Below are 16,280 nucleotides of genomic sequence, written 5' to 3'. Positions count from 1 at the left end.
GACATTTACAACATATCTTGTTTTGACTGTATAAAACATTTAGGAGAAAGTGCAATAGTTTAACAATATTGGTTGTGGTATCGGGGCAACTTTTTTTTTTTAGACATTGCATCAAGTTGAATTAATCTAATCATTTATCAATTGCTGGAATGATTGAGAATGATTGATTCTATTATTAAGAACATCAATTAATTGATATGTTAAGTAGGATAGATAAATGTAGTGGGTGGGTGGTATTTTGGTTAGCACTGTGTGTGTGTGTAAGATGGTCTGTCCACAGTTGACTCCTGCCTTGTGTCTTGTCTGTATAGGCTTAATGACCCTGAATTGGGTAAACTTGTTTAGATGAATAAATATGATTAATTCAGTTCAATTAGCCCGGATAGTGCACACCCACTCACAAGTTGGAATGATGTCTCATCATTTAAGGGTGATGGAAAATGTCCAGCTGTTTGCAGACTGGTATGGGAATTGATTCAGTCACTGAACTGATTTTAGTTGGGTGTTGTACTTTAATGTCTAGATTACACAGAACAGATTCCCCCATCAAATAATTTTAAGCTTGATTAATAACTGACCTGGAATTTAAATGCGATTTGAAAGTGTGGCATTACTTCACATTGGGCATCATGTTCAAATTTTGGCCTTTTTCTAATCAAGTTGTGCACACATGTGCATTTTCAAAATTCACAAAAACCTGGTGGATGGAAAACCCAGTTATGATATCTGGTAACCATAAGTGGTTGGCCACTTCATCACATCCAATTCCTAGGTACTGGGTGGGAGAAGATGGTGTAGATCCTGGAAATCCAGGACCAATTTAAATACATGATCTATACTTTCCTAAGCAGACAGACAGGTTCATTTTGTACACATGAGCTGGGCCGGTTTAGAACGAGCATTTGTTCACACCAATATCCTTGCAGTTGTAAGGGCATCTAAACTGACCATTTTGAAAACACTAGCAGGTAAAAGGTTCACATATTGCACCCACAAAGACCCTTCAGTTCACCCCAAATGCCCACCCCATTAAAGAAGCCTGGTTCTGACCAGAGTGGCTGTGCGACATGGTATGTTACTGCCCATGCATTCACCACATTGCAAAACCAGGTGGTTGCCGACCCTTCACTTGGATGTTGTGCCTTTTCAACCAGTTTTAATGCAAGTAGAACTGAATCAGAGACAGCAATACTGTAATTTGTTTTATTTAAATCTCAAAAATCAGAATGAGAAGGATCACTTAAGTTACATAATCCTGGTCCCACCCAATGGAGTAGCTGCTGAAAAGCCCTTTGGGCAATTCATAACAGATGGATGAGGTTTGACTTGCAGGGCCTCATTGGTTGAGCATTACAGTACGAGATTCAGGAGGAGCATCTTCAGACTGATGCCAGATGCTCAAGATGTGCTCAAAGACTAGCATTGATTGGTACCTTAGGAATACAAGCGGTCATAATGGCTGTAGCCTTTACGTGCCCCCTCCTTGCCAGAGGGATGGCTGGAGGGCACATGAGAACCTCAAACCTGGGAATGGGCAGTCTGTCCTGGAGGGCGGTATGGGCCAGGCTGCTGGCCTTTGTGCATATCCTGGGAATGTGGCCGTCCAGGAAACCAGTGCCTTTTTCATGCATCATCCCCATCAACGTGGTAGCCAGTGGAGGGGACACCAGAACCCCACATCTGGGATTGAGGAGACTGTTTCCAAGGGCGATAGGGGCCAGACTGGTGTGACCCCTGCCACATGGATACCTTCTGTGCCTCCACATCATGGCTATAGATGGGATACTCCAGAACACAACTTCATACAGCCCTTCCTTTGCTCCTTAAGAACCACAGACCAACATATTTTCTCTGCCTACCTGCATTCCCTTTAAGCCTCTAATACAGGGGTGCCCACAACTTTTCAACTGGTGAGCTACTTATAAAATGACCAAGTCAAAATGATCTACCTACTTACAGATGGACGATAGCCTATCATTCATCAACTACTTTTTAATGTCATGCGATCTACCCACACTCCCACACTTCCTTCACGATCGACCGGTAGATCACGATCGACGTATTGGTCACCCCTGCTCTAATAATTTACCTGATAAGAATCACCTGTTCAAATTATTTTCTGCTGTTGTCTGACCAAATATAGGCACACTCAAAAGTAGTTGGTGATGTTAAACATTAACATTACCTTTTTTTACCTTTATCATCCAAATGTTAGTAGTGATATTATGTTATACATTGTCTATGTTTTTATTCTTTTCACACATCTTGATTACATATCTGAAAATAATTATAGAACCTAGAATCAAATTTGTTTGATGTATTGCAGATGTTTCAGGTATACATCTTTCAAACACAGAATTGGAATTAAAATTCAATATAATATGGACTGATATTCTCAATAGCTCTTTAATTTTTTTTTTTACAGTTCCCATGGGATAACTATAAACCATGGTCCAGAGGCTGCTCGTCCTGAAACTGTATTATTTCCTGCATTGTTTTCTTATTTATCTTGCACAATTTATTCAAAACATACATATAAATCAGCCACAGAACTCCACACATAACTGGACAGTAGCAACCTGGATTTTGGTCTTTCAATTAGAATACCAACTGCCATCTTTGCTTTGTAGCTGATTTTGGTCTATATAACAAGACATTTAATGCTCTCAGCTCCAGAAGTGCTGTGAAACAGTTGACCCTGTGCTCTGAACCTTCCTACCAGTGAAGTAGCATTTTACTGTATTGTTTGTTTGTATATGTATGTATTACAAATAAAGGCATTCAGTGTAGCCTAAGCAATTACTATGTTAGTTAAAAAAAACTAATTAAAAACAAAACTCAGACCTTCTGAGAAGGACATTGGATGAAGGAAAGGATATGGTCATTTATTAAAATAAATTAAATTGTGTCAGATGCCTGTGTATCTACTATCATCCATGATCCATTTTCTCCATCCCATAGAGTACCTGCTCGTTTTGAAGAGGAGGGCCAACACTAAACCACAGAGCGTTACTGGTTTGAAGCTTCAGATCTTAGCTGGGAGGTGGATAAGTATTTTCTCATCAGTAATCACCGGTAACTCATTACCGCTTCATTCATGTGGCATTGAATCATCGTGGAGTGTGTCACCATCAGAGTTGATCAGGGATCCAAGAAATTTAAACTTTGATGAGGTCTTGACTGTCAGTCTAGATGGTCCCTTTGGTCTGTGGCCAGTAATGTTGAACCAAATGTCATTCTTTCCCAGGTGGTCTTTCCATTCTTGCACTTTTTTGCAAAAGATGACATGATCTTCTTAACATTATACTGTTAAGAACATTATACATTATAATATATTGGTTCAGTCTAAAAATGTTTATTTTATTTGAATGTTTGTGGTCTGGACAGTATGTGAAATATATTAAACTGTAGAGTTTATGGATCTCCATGATTGACTGTCATTTTTAACAAACGTGTCCACAATTTTTGAGAAACAGGTAACTATATTAAAAAGTTTCTAGGCTCTATAATTATTTTCGGAAACTTTAACAACCAAAAAAGTAGCTCAATAGTACAGAATGTTTCAAACAAACGTATATAAAAAAGTGTAACAGAAATAACACCTTTAAAAAATCTAATTGAAAATGAAGATTAGCTATAAATTATTTGTTTAATTAAAACAATCCACAAATAAAGACAATAACAAGAGGAAAACAATTGGCAGTCAACTTTATCCATGTGACAAAGAAACAATAAAAAATGCCTGTACAATAAAATGTGGCCTTTGATACACCAATATTAATGTTTAAAAATGCAAATGATCTTTTGTTCTCTGTTCACAGGTTGGTTCCTATAATTGGTTAGCCAACAGTTGAAAAGAGTTTGAACAGGTGATTCTTATCAGCTAACTTTAATGAGAGGCTTAAAAGGAATGCATGTCTGAATGAGATGTTGTATGAAGTGTTGCTCTGGGTGGTGGGCCATTTCAAGCCATGATGCTGCATAGAAGGTATTGCTAATACTTTGCTTTTGATAATGTCTTCCTTTTATTAGCTTGATGATGGGTTGTTTTCATGTGTAAATGCTCTTTTGTCTTTTAGGTCTTGGTTGTTTTTTGCTGTAATATTATTAGTGAAGGATGCAGAGGGACTTGCAGGTAGGCTGCTTCTCAAATTGCACTACAGAGACTTTTAATTTAAGTTCAGTATCTGAAAGATATTTTGTTTTTGTTCCCTAAAAGTGTGGCATAATCTACCTGCACACCAATGGCGCAGTACATCCGCTTCTGTGGCTCAGCCCAAAAAAGCCTATTATCCTCCTTATTTGGCAGAGATGAAGGACTCCATTTCTGGTGTTGTATCCACACAAAGTAGAGTTGTTGTCCCTCACCAAAGCTTAAAACCCAGTGGAACTGCACCTGTTCAGCCACATTGTGCTCCCAGCAGTCAAAAGGATTCACCACAATCTCAATGTGACTCTGAGAGCTATTACCAATCTGTTTTTCAAAGTGGCAAGGTGCTTCCTGGAGTTGTATCCAAACCCCAGTTGCTAGGTTCCTCTTACAGTGAAACATGGAGATCTGTACCCAGTGTTGCACAAGACCTCCCCAAGCTGTCCAGTAGCCTCTTTCAGCAAAAGCAGTTGTACCAAGGGCCTTCTGGCAGCTTGGACTCTGCATCCAGTGCTCAAGGATTCCCAGGTTTGTATACTGGTGGATGGGTGCAGAAGGAATCTGTGCAGTCGGCTCCCTCGGAACCGTCAATGCATCAGCCTTCTAGTTGTGCTTTATCCCAGGACCCTCAAGACTACCCACAAGAGGCCACCCTCAAAGTTACCCCCAACTTGCCAATGTCCCAAACACGGACTGCAGATGCTGTATTGGTGAAAACTCCTCACCAAGGCAGCTTTGCTCTGTACCAGAGTTCCCACTGGCCTGTGTCACAACCTGCTGACCAAAGCTCAAGTCAACTGGATTTGCCTCCCCTGGTTAAACAAAGTTCTGGTCTAACGCTTGCCAGTGATCCTGCACAGAAAGGAGGCTTCCATGAGGCCCTCCCTCTTCAGGCAGTAAGTCAATGGCAGACATTAAGCCACCAGACTGCCCTGTCCCCAGCACTAAGTGCTCATCCTGGTTTGACCTCAACAAGCCAACTACCTGATGGGGATCCACACCAAACAAGGGACTGTAGACCTGTGGGTTCACAGGGTGCAATCACATGCCACTCTGCTAGCCCCAAACAGCCTGTTCAGACCCAGGTGCAGCATTTCAGTGCAAGTCCTGGCTTCACCTCCACCAGCAAACAACCTGCTGTAGATACTGTGCAACAAAGCAACTCTCATGGCAAACTGCCTTTCCATATTGCAAATACATGGCAGACACTAAGCCACCAGTCTACCAAAACCCCAGTTGATAGTGCTGATCCTGGTTTGACCTCAACCATCCAACCTCTTGTCTGGGATCCTTCCAAAATGAGCAACAGCTACTATGGAGATCCATTTTCTAAGTTTATGGGCATGGAGCAGCTTTCTATTAAAAACCAGCATGCAGTGCCAACTGCTGCAACCCAGATGCAGGATGCTGTACAACAAAGCAACTCCCATGTCAAACTGCCTTTCCATGTTGCAAATAGATGGCAGGCACTAAGCCACCAGTCTACCAAAACTCCACTGCGTAGTGCTGATCCTGGTTTGACCTCAACCAACCAACTACCTGAGAGGGATCCACTCCAAACAAGAAGGCCCTGTAGACCTGTGGGTTCTCAGGGTGCAAGCACATGCTATCCATCTAACCTGCCTGCCCAGACTCAGGTGCAGGGTTTCAAAGCAAGTTCTGACTTTACTTCCAGCCAACAATCTGGCTGGAATGCTCTCAAAACAAGCAGCAGCTACTTTGTACCTCCGTATTCACAGGCAAATGTCAAACAGCAGCCATCTTTCCAAAATCTGCTTGCAGTACAGAGTGCTGCCTCCCAGATGCAGCCTGCCAGGGATGTTGTGCAACAAAGCAAATTCTATGGAAAGGCGGATTCCCATGTTGCAAGCAGATGGCAGTCACTAAGTCAGTCACCAATGCAGAATGCTGATGCTGGCTTGAGCTCAACCAGCCAAACAAGTAGCAGTCATTGCAGATCTCTGGGTTTTCGGGGTACAAGAACATGCCGTCCATTGGATGTTACCTCTACTAACTAAGAGCCTGCTAGAGATGCTCCACAAAAGCAGTTATGAACCTCCAGTATTCGCAGGGTGTAGTTGCATGGAAGATGAGCCCAGAATCTTAACTGCAACTTGCCCAGTCCCAGATGCCAGATGCTCAAGTTCAAAAATCTACAGCTACTCGTGGCTTGTCTGTTTATACAGCTGTCAATGCAAACCCTTAACCAGAACTAGACGGTTAAGCATTAAGGCTTTCTTGATGTGTCATGTTGAACAGGTTATCTATTCTTCTGTGGTTTGCCCAATCTAATTTTCTCCAATAAAATGTGCTTGTAAAATTTGCTGTCTGCTTAAAGTTTTTACTGTTCATTTTGAAGTGACTAGGGGAGCATTAGCCAAATGTGTACATAATCCTGGTAAGTGTACATTCTGTCCACTATGGTTATGCAAAGAAACTTTAGATATGAAAGACTTGCAATTTATAAACTTATTTTCCATTATACAATTACAAAAAGTGGCTGTCTGTTTCAGAGGTATGGTGTGTGTACTTCAAGTAATGAAGTATATTTAGAAGTAGATATGGTATGATTCGCAATCATTTAATCAACTACAAGGCTTACAAAATCCAGGACCAGATTTGAATACCTCTGCATGCTGAAGTGCAATAGTTTACAACGTACTCAAATTCCTGTAATGGAAAATCATTAGTTCCTATAGATGTTCTGTAAGCATGTATTGTCTTAACATTTTGATAGTGTTGTAAAAAAAATTACTATTGAGGTGAATGACTAAACCTAGAATGGAGTGGTCTGTGATTGTTGAAATTTGTCCATAAAGGACAAAAAGGAGGGAAATGTAGTGGGAATTCTTATACTTAAGTATATAGAAATGTATTGTTTTCTCTCAGCCTTGTATTTATGTATGTGAACACCTTTTGGGTGAAAACAAAGCAGTCATTCAGTTGTAGCCTGCCTGTTGATTCTGTGCTCCCCATGTATTTAAGTAATAACCCCTTTACCCCTATTGAGGGAAGGGTAGCAGTAACTCCACCAGGCATGAATGTAAGTAAACTTTATTTATATAGCACCTTTCACAATCATCACAAAGTGCTAAACAAACATAACTAAGAATAAGTCACAGATTATACAACAATTAAAACACAATGAATAGCACTTTAAAAAAGCCTGCCTAAATAAAAATGTCTTAAGATGTTAAGTCAGAGGAATCAGAGCAGTGAATGGACAGTGGTAGAGCGTTCCAGAGCTTTGGAGCCACCACCTGAAAAGCTTTGTCTCCACGAGTTTTATAATGGGTTTGAGGTACAGCCAGCAGCATTTGATTTGAATACCTCAAAGTCCTGGATGGACAGAGAGGCTTCAAAAGATCTAATTAATATTTGGGGGCCTGACCATGAAGCGCTCGGAAGATTAAAACCAAAAATTTTAAATGACTCCTTGAGTGCACAGGTAACTAGTGCAGAGAGGCCAGAACAGGTGTAATATGGGCTGTCTTATGGGACTTGAACAGACTGAAGCCGAGCCAAGGAGCATTTATTAAGATATATAAAAAGACTGTTACAGTAATCTAAATGAGAAGAAATAAATGCGTGAACACTAGTTCATTCTGTGATACAAAAGACCTCAGTTTTGAAATATTCCATAAATGATAAAACTAAACTAACTAAAACTAAACGAACTAAAGTTATACAATGGGTGTCAAATGACAAGGAACTATCAAAAACAACACCCAAATTTCTGAGACTATTTTTTTACTGAAGGAGTTAAAAAAGTAAGATGCTGCTTGATTTCAGGGATTTTATCATCAAGAGCAACAATAAGAGTTTCAGTCTTGTTTGCATTTAACTGTAGGTAGTTGTTGTTCAGCCATACTTTAACTTGTGACAAGCAATTAACGAGATCAGACAATTTGTAGAATTCAGAGGCTCTAAAGGAACAGTACAGCTGAATGTCATCAGCATACAGATGATATGACATGTTACTGTAACATTTTTAAATGTATACTAGAGGTACAATAAAAAGAGGACTGGGCCCAAAACTGAACCTTGGGGTACCCCACAGGACAGTGGTGCAACATCAGAATAAACATGATTCATAGGAACAGTAAAAGACCTTTCAGATAAGTAAAAGATGAACCAGTTTAGCACAGAGCCAGAAATACCAAACACATCTCTCAATCTATTGATAAGAACAGTGATCTACAGTTTCGAATGCAGAGGTTAAGTCCAATAACACAGTAAAGTTTCCTGAGTCAGCTGCCATCACTTGAACCTTTAATAAAGCAGTTTCTGTAGAATGCAATTTGCAAAATCCAGACTGAAAAATGTCCATAAAATTATTTTCCCCCAAAAAGCGGTCGAGTTATTCTGCTACAACCTTCTCAATGATCTTTGATATAAATGGAAGTTTGGAGATAGGTCTATAGTTTTCAGACAGAGAAGAGTCCAAATTAGGCTTTTTTAACAGAGGACGGACAACAGATGTTTTGAAGCAGAGAGGTACAGAACCGGAGCCAAGAGAGTAATTAATCAATTTTACAATACTTGAGCAAATACAATTAAATATATTTTTTAAAAGAGATGATGGCATGACATCAAGGGGGCTAGAGGACATTTTCATTTGATGCATGGAGCTCTGAACCTAGTGTTGCACTAGAAACCACTGAGTTGTCCAGTAGCCTTTTTGAGCAAGGGCAGTTGCACCAGGGTTCTTCTGTTGACTTGGACTCTGTATCCAGAGCTCAAGGCTTCCTGAGGCCTTACACTGGTGCATGGGTACCCAGGGAGAAGGTCCAGTCTGGTCCAAGCTATCAGGGAGGCTACAGGCTTCCATCTTCAAGCCAGTCAACACATCACCACTATCATGGTCCGTCCCATACTCAACATCAAGGCACACAACGTCCCTATCCTTTATGCCGTAGGCCGCTAAGTAAACCCCCACACTTTCTACCCCAGACAGCATTGAGCCAATCTTCTCTGGCTAGTGAGAGCTTTGGTGTGGATTCTGCCAAGGATCCTCGACAAAGCAGCCGGAGGCACCCTCCTTGGGTTGCAAGCAAATGGCAGCAATCTAGCCCCCATTCTGAGATGTGGGATTCTGGTGTGCCCACCAAGAGCTATCAGTTTGATGCAGATGATGGCCATAAAAGGCACAGGTTTCCTGGACGTCCATATTCCCACTATATGCACAAAGGCCACCCCTCTGGCCCATATCACCCGTTGGAACAATTTCCTCAATCTGAGATGTGGGGTTCTGGTGTCCCCTCCACTGGCTACCACATTGATGGGGATGATGCACGTCAAAGGCACAGGTTTCCTGGACACCCACATTCCCAGGATATGCACAAAGGCCAGTCCTCTGGCCCATACCACCCTTCAGGACAGACTGCCCAATTCCAGATTTGGGGTTCTCATGTGACCTCCAGCCAGCCCTCTGGCAAGGAGGGGGCACGTAAAGGCTACAGCCATAATGACCGCTTGTATTCCTAAAGTACAGATCAATGCTAGTCTTTGAGCACAGACTGATGCCAGATGCTCAAGATGAAGATGCTCCTCCTGAATCCCATACTGTAATGCTCAACCAATGAGGCCCTGCAAGTCAAACCTCATCCATCTGTTGTGAATTTCCCAAAGGGCTTTGCAGCAGCTACTCCATTGGGTGGGACCAGGATTATGTAACTTGAGGGTTTGATGCAGTCTTGAGATGCTGGATGGAGTGATCCTTCTCGTTCTGATTTTTGTGATTTACATAAAACAAATTGCTGTATTGCTGTCTCTGATTCAGTTCTATTTGCATTCAGACTTGTCGAAAAGGCACAACATCCAAGTGAAGGATTGGCAACCACCTGGTTTTGCAATGTGGTTTATTTAGAGGTCCATGGGCAGTATTATACCATGTCGCACAGCCACTCTGGTCAGAACCAGGCTTCTTTATTGGGGGATTCATTTGTGGTGAACTGAAGGGTCTTTGTGTGTGCAATATGTGAACCTTTTATCTGCTAGTGTTTTCTTAATGGTCAGTTTACATTTAGCAGACGCTCTTATCCAGAGCAACTTGTAAAGTGCTTTGCAGTTTAGATGCCCTTACTACTGGGAGGAAATATTGATGTGAACAAATGCTCGTACTAAATTGGCCCAGTTCAAATGTACAAAATTAACCTATCTGTCTGCTTAGGAAGGTATAGATCATATATTCAAATTCCAGGTTCTACACCCATTTCTCTCTCTCTCCCTATTACTTAGGAATTGGGTTTGATGAAGTGGCCAACCAGTTATGCTACTCGTTTAACTAATCAGTCTATCATATCTGGGTTTTCTGTTCAACAAATTTGTGAATTTTGAGATGTTTTTTTGAATAAATTCATCAAACCATGTTTTCCATCCTTACAAAAATGTTGACAGAAGCTGTAACGGAGTGTATTTAGTTCCAAGTAGGAAGATTGTGTGATGGTGCCTGAATTCAGTTTATGGCTGTGAGTGAGGGGAAAAATCAATGAGCCACTTCTCACTCATTAAATGTGTGCAAGAGGCTGTGTTGGTTAACTTGCTTACATTCTTTTCTCATTTAGGACATTTATAATGACACTCCAGGACTGGGTTTGGATCTGAGATTCAGATATGAAGAGCAATGGTGAATATGTCTGCTGAATAACTTGATAATTGCACTTGATTTCTGATTCCATTTAATCATTCTTGCATTCACGTGACTAGTTTGTTTACAAAACCAATTTTATTGTCATTTTTTATCTGGACAGCATGTGCAATGTTTTAAACTGTGAAAAGATATGTACAGTTGGATAAAACCAGTGCATTAGATGGAAACTTCACAGCAGTGACTTTATGTAACTTTTCCTTACACCCAAAATTGAGATGTGAGGAGCATTATTTTTTTATTTGTGTGCTCTCTGCAGTGCTGTGCTGACATAAATGATTTGATTTCACGTACAATGTAGTCTCACAAGCTAGAAAAAAATGTGTAGTATTTTTCAAAAGGGTGCTAGATAAATACTATGGAAATAATGCAGTTTTGACATACTTTCTTTGTACCTTAGACTGTGGTTATCCCCTGGATAAAGCTGAATTTAATAACATTTTGTATGAAAGTACATTGCAATATCAATTGATCATAATAAAAAACTTGACAGTCTTTAAGATTTCTGTTTAACTAACAGATGACATGAAGTAATGCCACATTTTCAAATCACATTTAAATTCCAGGTCAATTTTTTATCAAGCTAAAATTATTTTATAGGGGAACCTAATCTGTATAATCTTGTCATCAATTAAAACACAACACCCTACCAAAATCAGTTCAATGACAAAATCACTTCCTGTACCAGTCTGCAAACAACTGAACATTTTTCATCACTACTAAATAATGAGACATTACCACACCAATTTGAATGAGTACTAATACAGATTGTTGTATCTGGGGGAGTTTCACTGGAAACAGTGTACACTGAGTGGGTGTGCACTAACAGGGCTAATTGAACTGAATTAATCATATTTATTTATTAATCTAAACAAGCTTACCCAATTCAGGGTCATTAAGCCTATACTGGCAAGACACAAGGCAGGAGACAACCGTGGACAATCATCTTACACTTACACACACACACACACATACACATACACATACACATACACACACACACACACACACACACACACACACACACACACACACACACACACACACAGTGCTAACCAAAATGCCACTCCAATACATTTATCTATTCTACTTAATGAACCCATCAATTCATTAAAACAATTAATCTGGCAATTGAGAAATTATTAAATACGTTCAACTTGACTCAATTTGTAAAAAAAAAAATAAAAATAATAGCATTTTGTAAATGCCACATAACCCTATCCCTAACCATGTCTACAACAGGCAAAATCAAGTTCCCCAAAACCACAACCAATACTATTACAGTATTATACTTCATCCTGCATTATTTATACAGCCAAAACAATATATTTTCTAAACATGATGATGATACCACAGTCAAAAAAGGCAAGGAAAATGTAGACCATGGGAAATTAATACAAGTGTGTTTCAAACCTGACAATAACTAAGGCAAAGCATCTAAAATGGCAGAGCTTAACATTTCACCAAATAAATTATCTAACATAAATTTTTCCTCCAATTTCTATGAGTACATGATTGAGATAACTCATGATACTGAGTGACATTGCAATACATTGCAGGAAAGCTTTCAGGATCCAGTGGGTAGGGGCTTATTACTCATTCTAATAAAACCTTTAAATTACAAGCATTTTGGCAAATACTGCTCTATACACCTTTAGCTTTATATACATGTATAGTACAATCAATGACATCCCTCATAATTAAGTTTTGGAATAACACTTCATACCACTAAAGGAGGTGCCCAAATAATTATCCTGAAAAACAAAGCAAATGTAATATAATGAGGTCAAAAACCAAATTTACTAAAGACCAAATAGTTAAAAAAAAAAAAAAACAACCATGAAAACACATTGTTAAGTTTTATGAAGACCTCTATGTACATGGTTACTTCTACCAATACAAATGCATGTATGGTGGTAGGGTCCTCAGGGATGTGTGTGTGGCGTTGGGGTCATAATTACATGGATGCAGGGCATTAGGGTCTTTTTAGAATGCCCATACTTTTAAATGATGGCACTTACTCCTAGACATAACAGCACTGAAGACTTTTCACGGTTGAGTACTGTACTCTGGTCAGGGCCAATCGCAGAGATTAGCTCAGATATACGACTCGTGCAAGAAGACAAAGCAAAAGTTTTTACTTTACTTTTGTGTTGACTACTAAGGCCTGAAGCACACCTTAGGAGCAATCCTGGAGGATTTTTGGAAGTGCTTCTGTAGACACGATCCAGACGTTCCAGAATACTGGACATTCTGGGAACTGATTGTCAGGTGTGTCTGAGGGACCCTTCTGCCTCCATGGTTACACAGGTAGATTGTGCACTCTGCAGTCTCTGTGGGTGACTGAGTACAAGTTTGACCTGAGGGTTGTGGACTGCAGACCTGCCAACTCTAATGTTTACTCATCTTTCATCTCCTCCTTCATCTCTTCCACTGATTTTCTCTTAAAGAACCCAGCCTAGAGAGGAGGGAATAACCAGGTTACACTCTACAATACAATACCATCTAGAACATCCAATTTAATATGAATTCAGAACTAGTTTAATCAAGTACTGAATGCCACAAATGTTGATCATTAATATCTGATTACATTTTTAAAGAGAGCTAATGATGGCATTCTATAGCATATTGGAAGTCTCCAATATCATCTTTTTGAATGTATGTACATTACTAAAACATTCATTCTTTTGTAGCTTTGTGTAAAAAATATGTCAAAGTCAGTCTTGGACTGTGTATATTATATTTCAACTGAATCAGAATCTCAAAAACACTGTATATAGCACTGTTGGCATGTGGCAGTGTTGTGGTCTGTTTGGCACTCACCTTCCAAAGGGCGAAGATGACCAGTGCCAGGATGAGAAGTCCTATAAAAATACTCAGAATAATAATCCAAAGCGGGATTCCACTCTGGAACTCTTTCAAGACCTCGATGCGGACCTGCAGCAAAAAATTCAGCTAGCACTCATGATCGATGAAGTTAACAACTATCTGCTGATCTGCTGTAGTGTCTTTAAAGGAGCAATAAGTCATTTATACCCAAAAAAGTGGCAAATTTCTATTACAGTAATTTTTTTTTTCAGCTCACATTAGGAGAAGAATCAAATTGTTTTGTAGTGCCTAAATGAACCAGTTTATGCTCCACAAAGCAGGAAACCCACATGAAGGTGAACATGTTTAAAACAATCTCCGAAAACACTAGGTGGTTATTTCACAACACAAAAAAATAATCATTGGGGTAAATTACTCATTGCTCCTTTCCTTACACTCAGGAAAAAAATGACTGGATCATTATCATATATTATGATTCATTATGTTAAATGTTACTTAATATTTTAGAAAATTTACAGAAGATGACATCATCTATCATCTGTAATTGTATCTCTTTGTTGTTTTCTTTTGTTGGCAAGTTGTTTTGCCTGGAAAATTCGAATCGCCATTAATGGCCTCTTTATAGGACGGTTTACTGATGATGGCGTTTCAAAGCTGAAGTCTCACTTCTCTGTACTCATTTCCTGTGCTTAGCTGGAAGAGGTCTGTGTCTTTGCTTTCCAGCTTTGCATGAACAGTCAGGTTGAAGCTGGAAAACTCGCCCTACAGAATACAAGCAAAACACATTCAAATCACACACCCCCTGCAACCAATAATCTGCTGCCATAGGTAGGAAGTTACATCTTATGGTGGTTTGTGGTCATTTGAAATCTTATTATTTTGCAGTATCATGCAGACATCATGATTCCTAACAGAGAAGAGACAGAGAAGGATCTTGATGCTCTGGACGGCTTACTTTGATGAATGTTGACCTCCACACTCTGAAGGTTGCATTAATCTGGGTGAACTTGTTAGGGGGAATGTAGCAGCTAAACGACTCACAAGGGTTTGCCTTCTCTTGACAGCTCTGAGAGAGACAGACAGATAGATTAAGAGAGTCAGATTCGGAGAGATGAATAAAGAGAGATAGTTTAAGAGAGACCGATTGAGATAGGCAATTAAATGACACAAATTGAGAAATCGAGAGAGATGGATTAAGGTGGATTAAGAGAGACATAAATTTACACCACTGTCTGATTAAATGTAATCCACCTTCAATCCGTCCCAGGTCATGCCAGGGACTCACCACCAGGAAGTTGCTAAGTGTCTCTGCTTTAGAGGTATCAGTCACTGAATTCTGTGGGCTGATATTCAGATAGTTGACCAGTGAGCTGGTTTGACAGCTGACGTTCTGAGAGGAAGAAGAGAACCCAGTAGTGAGTGAGAACATGTTGGAAACCACACTAGAACCATAACTCTACCAAACACAAGCACTCACGGCAGTCATGGTGACACTTGTTAGATAGAGCAGCTTGTTGTTGCCCGGGGTGATGAACGGGAATGTCATGGTCAGCTGTAAAGGTGATTGCCTAATCTCTGCTTCATGCTCAATCTACAAAACATTTAAAATGGGATTAAAGTGAGTTCTTGAATGTTCTGATTCTGTTTCTGTGTGGGATTGACTGAAGAGGAAAAATAATTGTTTACAAACAGTTACAGTGCGATTCATGCAATTACAGTGCATATGGTGATGATTCAGGCCTTAATATAATGCCTTAATAAACCTGAATGTCTCTGGACATGAATTCAGGGTTCACCTCCTTACATCTTTTTCACAGCTGAATATGAAGTTTGCCCTTCACCCAGCTTTCTCTCACCGTGTAGCTAACGTTCATCTCATCTCCAATTGCACTGGTGTGGTTGATAACTTTAGGCCAGGTGTCCCCCTCCTTCAGGATTACACGCCCCTCCTTCATGTGCTTGTCACTAAGTGAATCAAGAACAGCCAGGTTGAAAATCGAATAAATGTAACATATTAGAAATACAGTATGATTCCCATCCCTTTTTCATACAGTTAAAATTTTAATACAAAAATGTCTAAGCAAGTGGTAATATAATGAATCTACACAACAGGGGGTTTCAGATGCAATAAAGATGAAGAACCATAAGGACATTTTGGCAACAAAAGTGGAGATTTATGCCACTGGTCCACTGTGTTGATCATCTTTAACAACTAAATCAGCTTATAAAAGATAATATACCATAATATTTTGTGTCAAAAATGTTCCACTCTTATCCTTACACAACAATGACACTTATTACACAGACATTTCATTTAATATGATCCTTGAAAATAAGACTAATAATAATGTTGGAATCTACTCTATGTCCCCATGGCAATTAACTTGATCAATCAGCAATCAAATGACCAGGACTGTATGAGTTATATGATAACTTATCCTAGCAATAGGATAAATTCTCCCCCCACCTAAACAACAGACTGGGATGATGATTTGTCAAAATGACAGTTCAGCTGCCAAATATCACACAGCCCTTTGCTTCTATTGCCATTAACAACCAACCTCACTACATATCCCAGGATTCACAGCTCAGAGGCGCTATCAACCAATCACTTGTCATTCACATGTTTCTCCTCACAGGACTACTACTGTC

General features: G+C 39.7%; 1 protein-coding gene and 1 long non-coding RNA gene across 2 annotated transcripts in view; one reads left to right on the top strand and one right to left on the bottom strand.

The window, feature by feature from the left end:
* The first annotated feature begins 3,902 nt into the window (after positions 1-3,902).
* Positions 3,903-6,473, top strand: LOC143525630 (uncharacterized). Its single transcript, XR_013133704.1, has 3 exons — positions 3,903-3,988; positions 4,080-4,135; positions 4,220-6,473. It is a non-coding gene; the product is annotated as an uncharacterized LOC143525630 (long non-coding RNA).
* Positions 6,474-10,855: 4,382 nt separating this feature from the next.
* itga1 (integrin, alpha 1) overlaps positions 10,856-16,280 on the bottom strand; it is a 37,115-nt gene continuing 31,690 nt past the window's right edge. The window contains exons 24-30 of the mRNA XM_077019806.1: positions 15,485-15,593; positions 15,106-15,219; positions 14,914-15,018; positions 14,584-14,694; positions 14,295-14,390; positions 13,623-13,736; positions 10,856-13,257 (exon numbers count right to left, since the gene is read on the bottom strand). Of these exons, the coding sequence (XP_076875921.1) occupies positions 13,198-13,257; positions 13,623-13,736; positions 14,295-14,390; positions 14,584-14,694; positions 14,914-15,018; positions 15,106-15,219; positions 15,485-15,593 (709 nt within the window). The 3' untranslated portion in view covers positions 10,856-13,197. The remainder of the gene's footprint in view (positions 13,258-13,622; positions 13,737-14,294; positions 14,391-14,583; positions 14,695-14,913; positions 15,019-15,105; positions 15,220-15,484; positions 15,594-16,280) is intronic.

The sequence above is a fragment of the Brachyhypopomus gauderio genome, chromosome 10 (assembly GCF_052324685.1).
Source record: "Brachyhypopomus gauderio isolate BG-103 chromosome 10, BGAUD_0.2, whole genome shotgun sequence".
NCBI classification, from domain to species: domain Eukaryota; kingdom Metazoa; phylum Chordata; class Actinopteri; order Gymnotiformes; family Hypopomidae; genus Brachyhypopomus; species Brachyhypopomus gauderio.
Note: the sequence above shows the minus strand (reverse complement) of the source record. Positions and strands in the feature narration are given on the sequence as shown.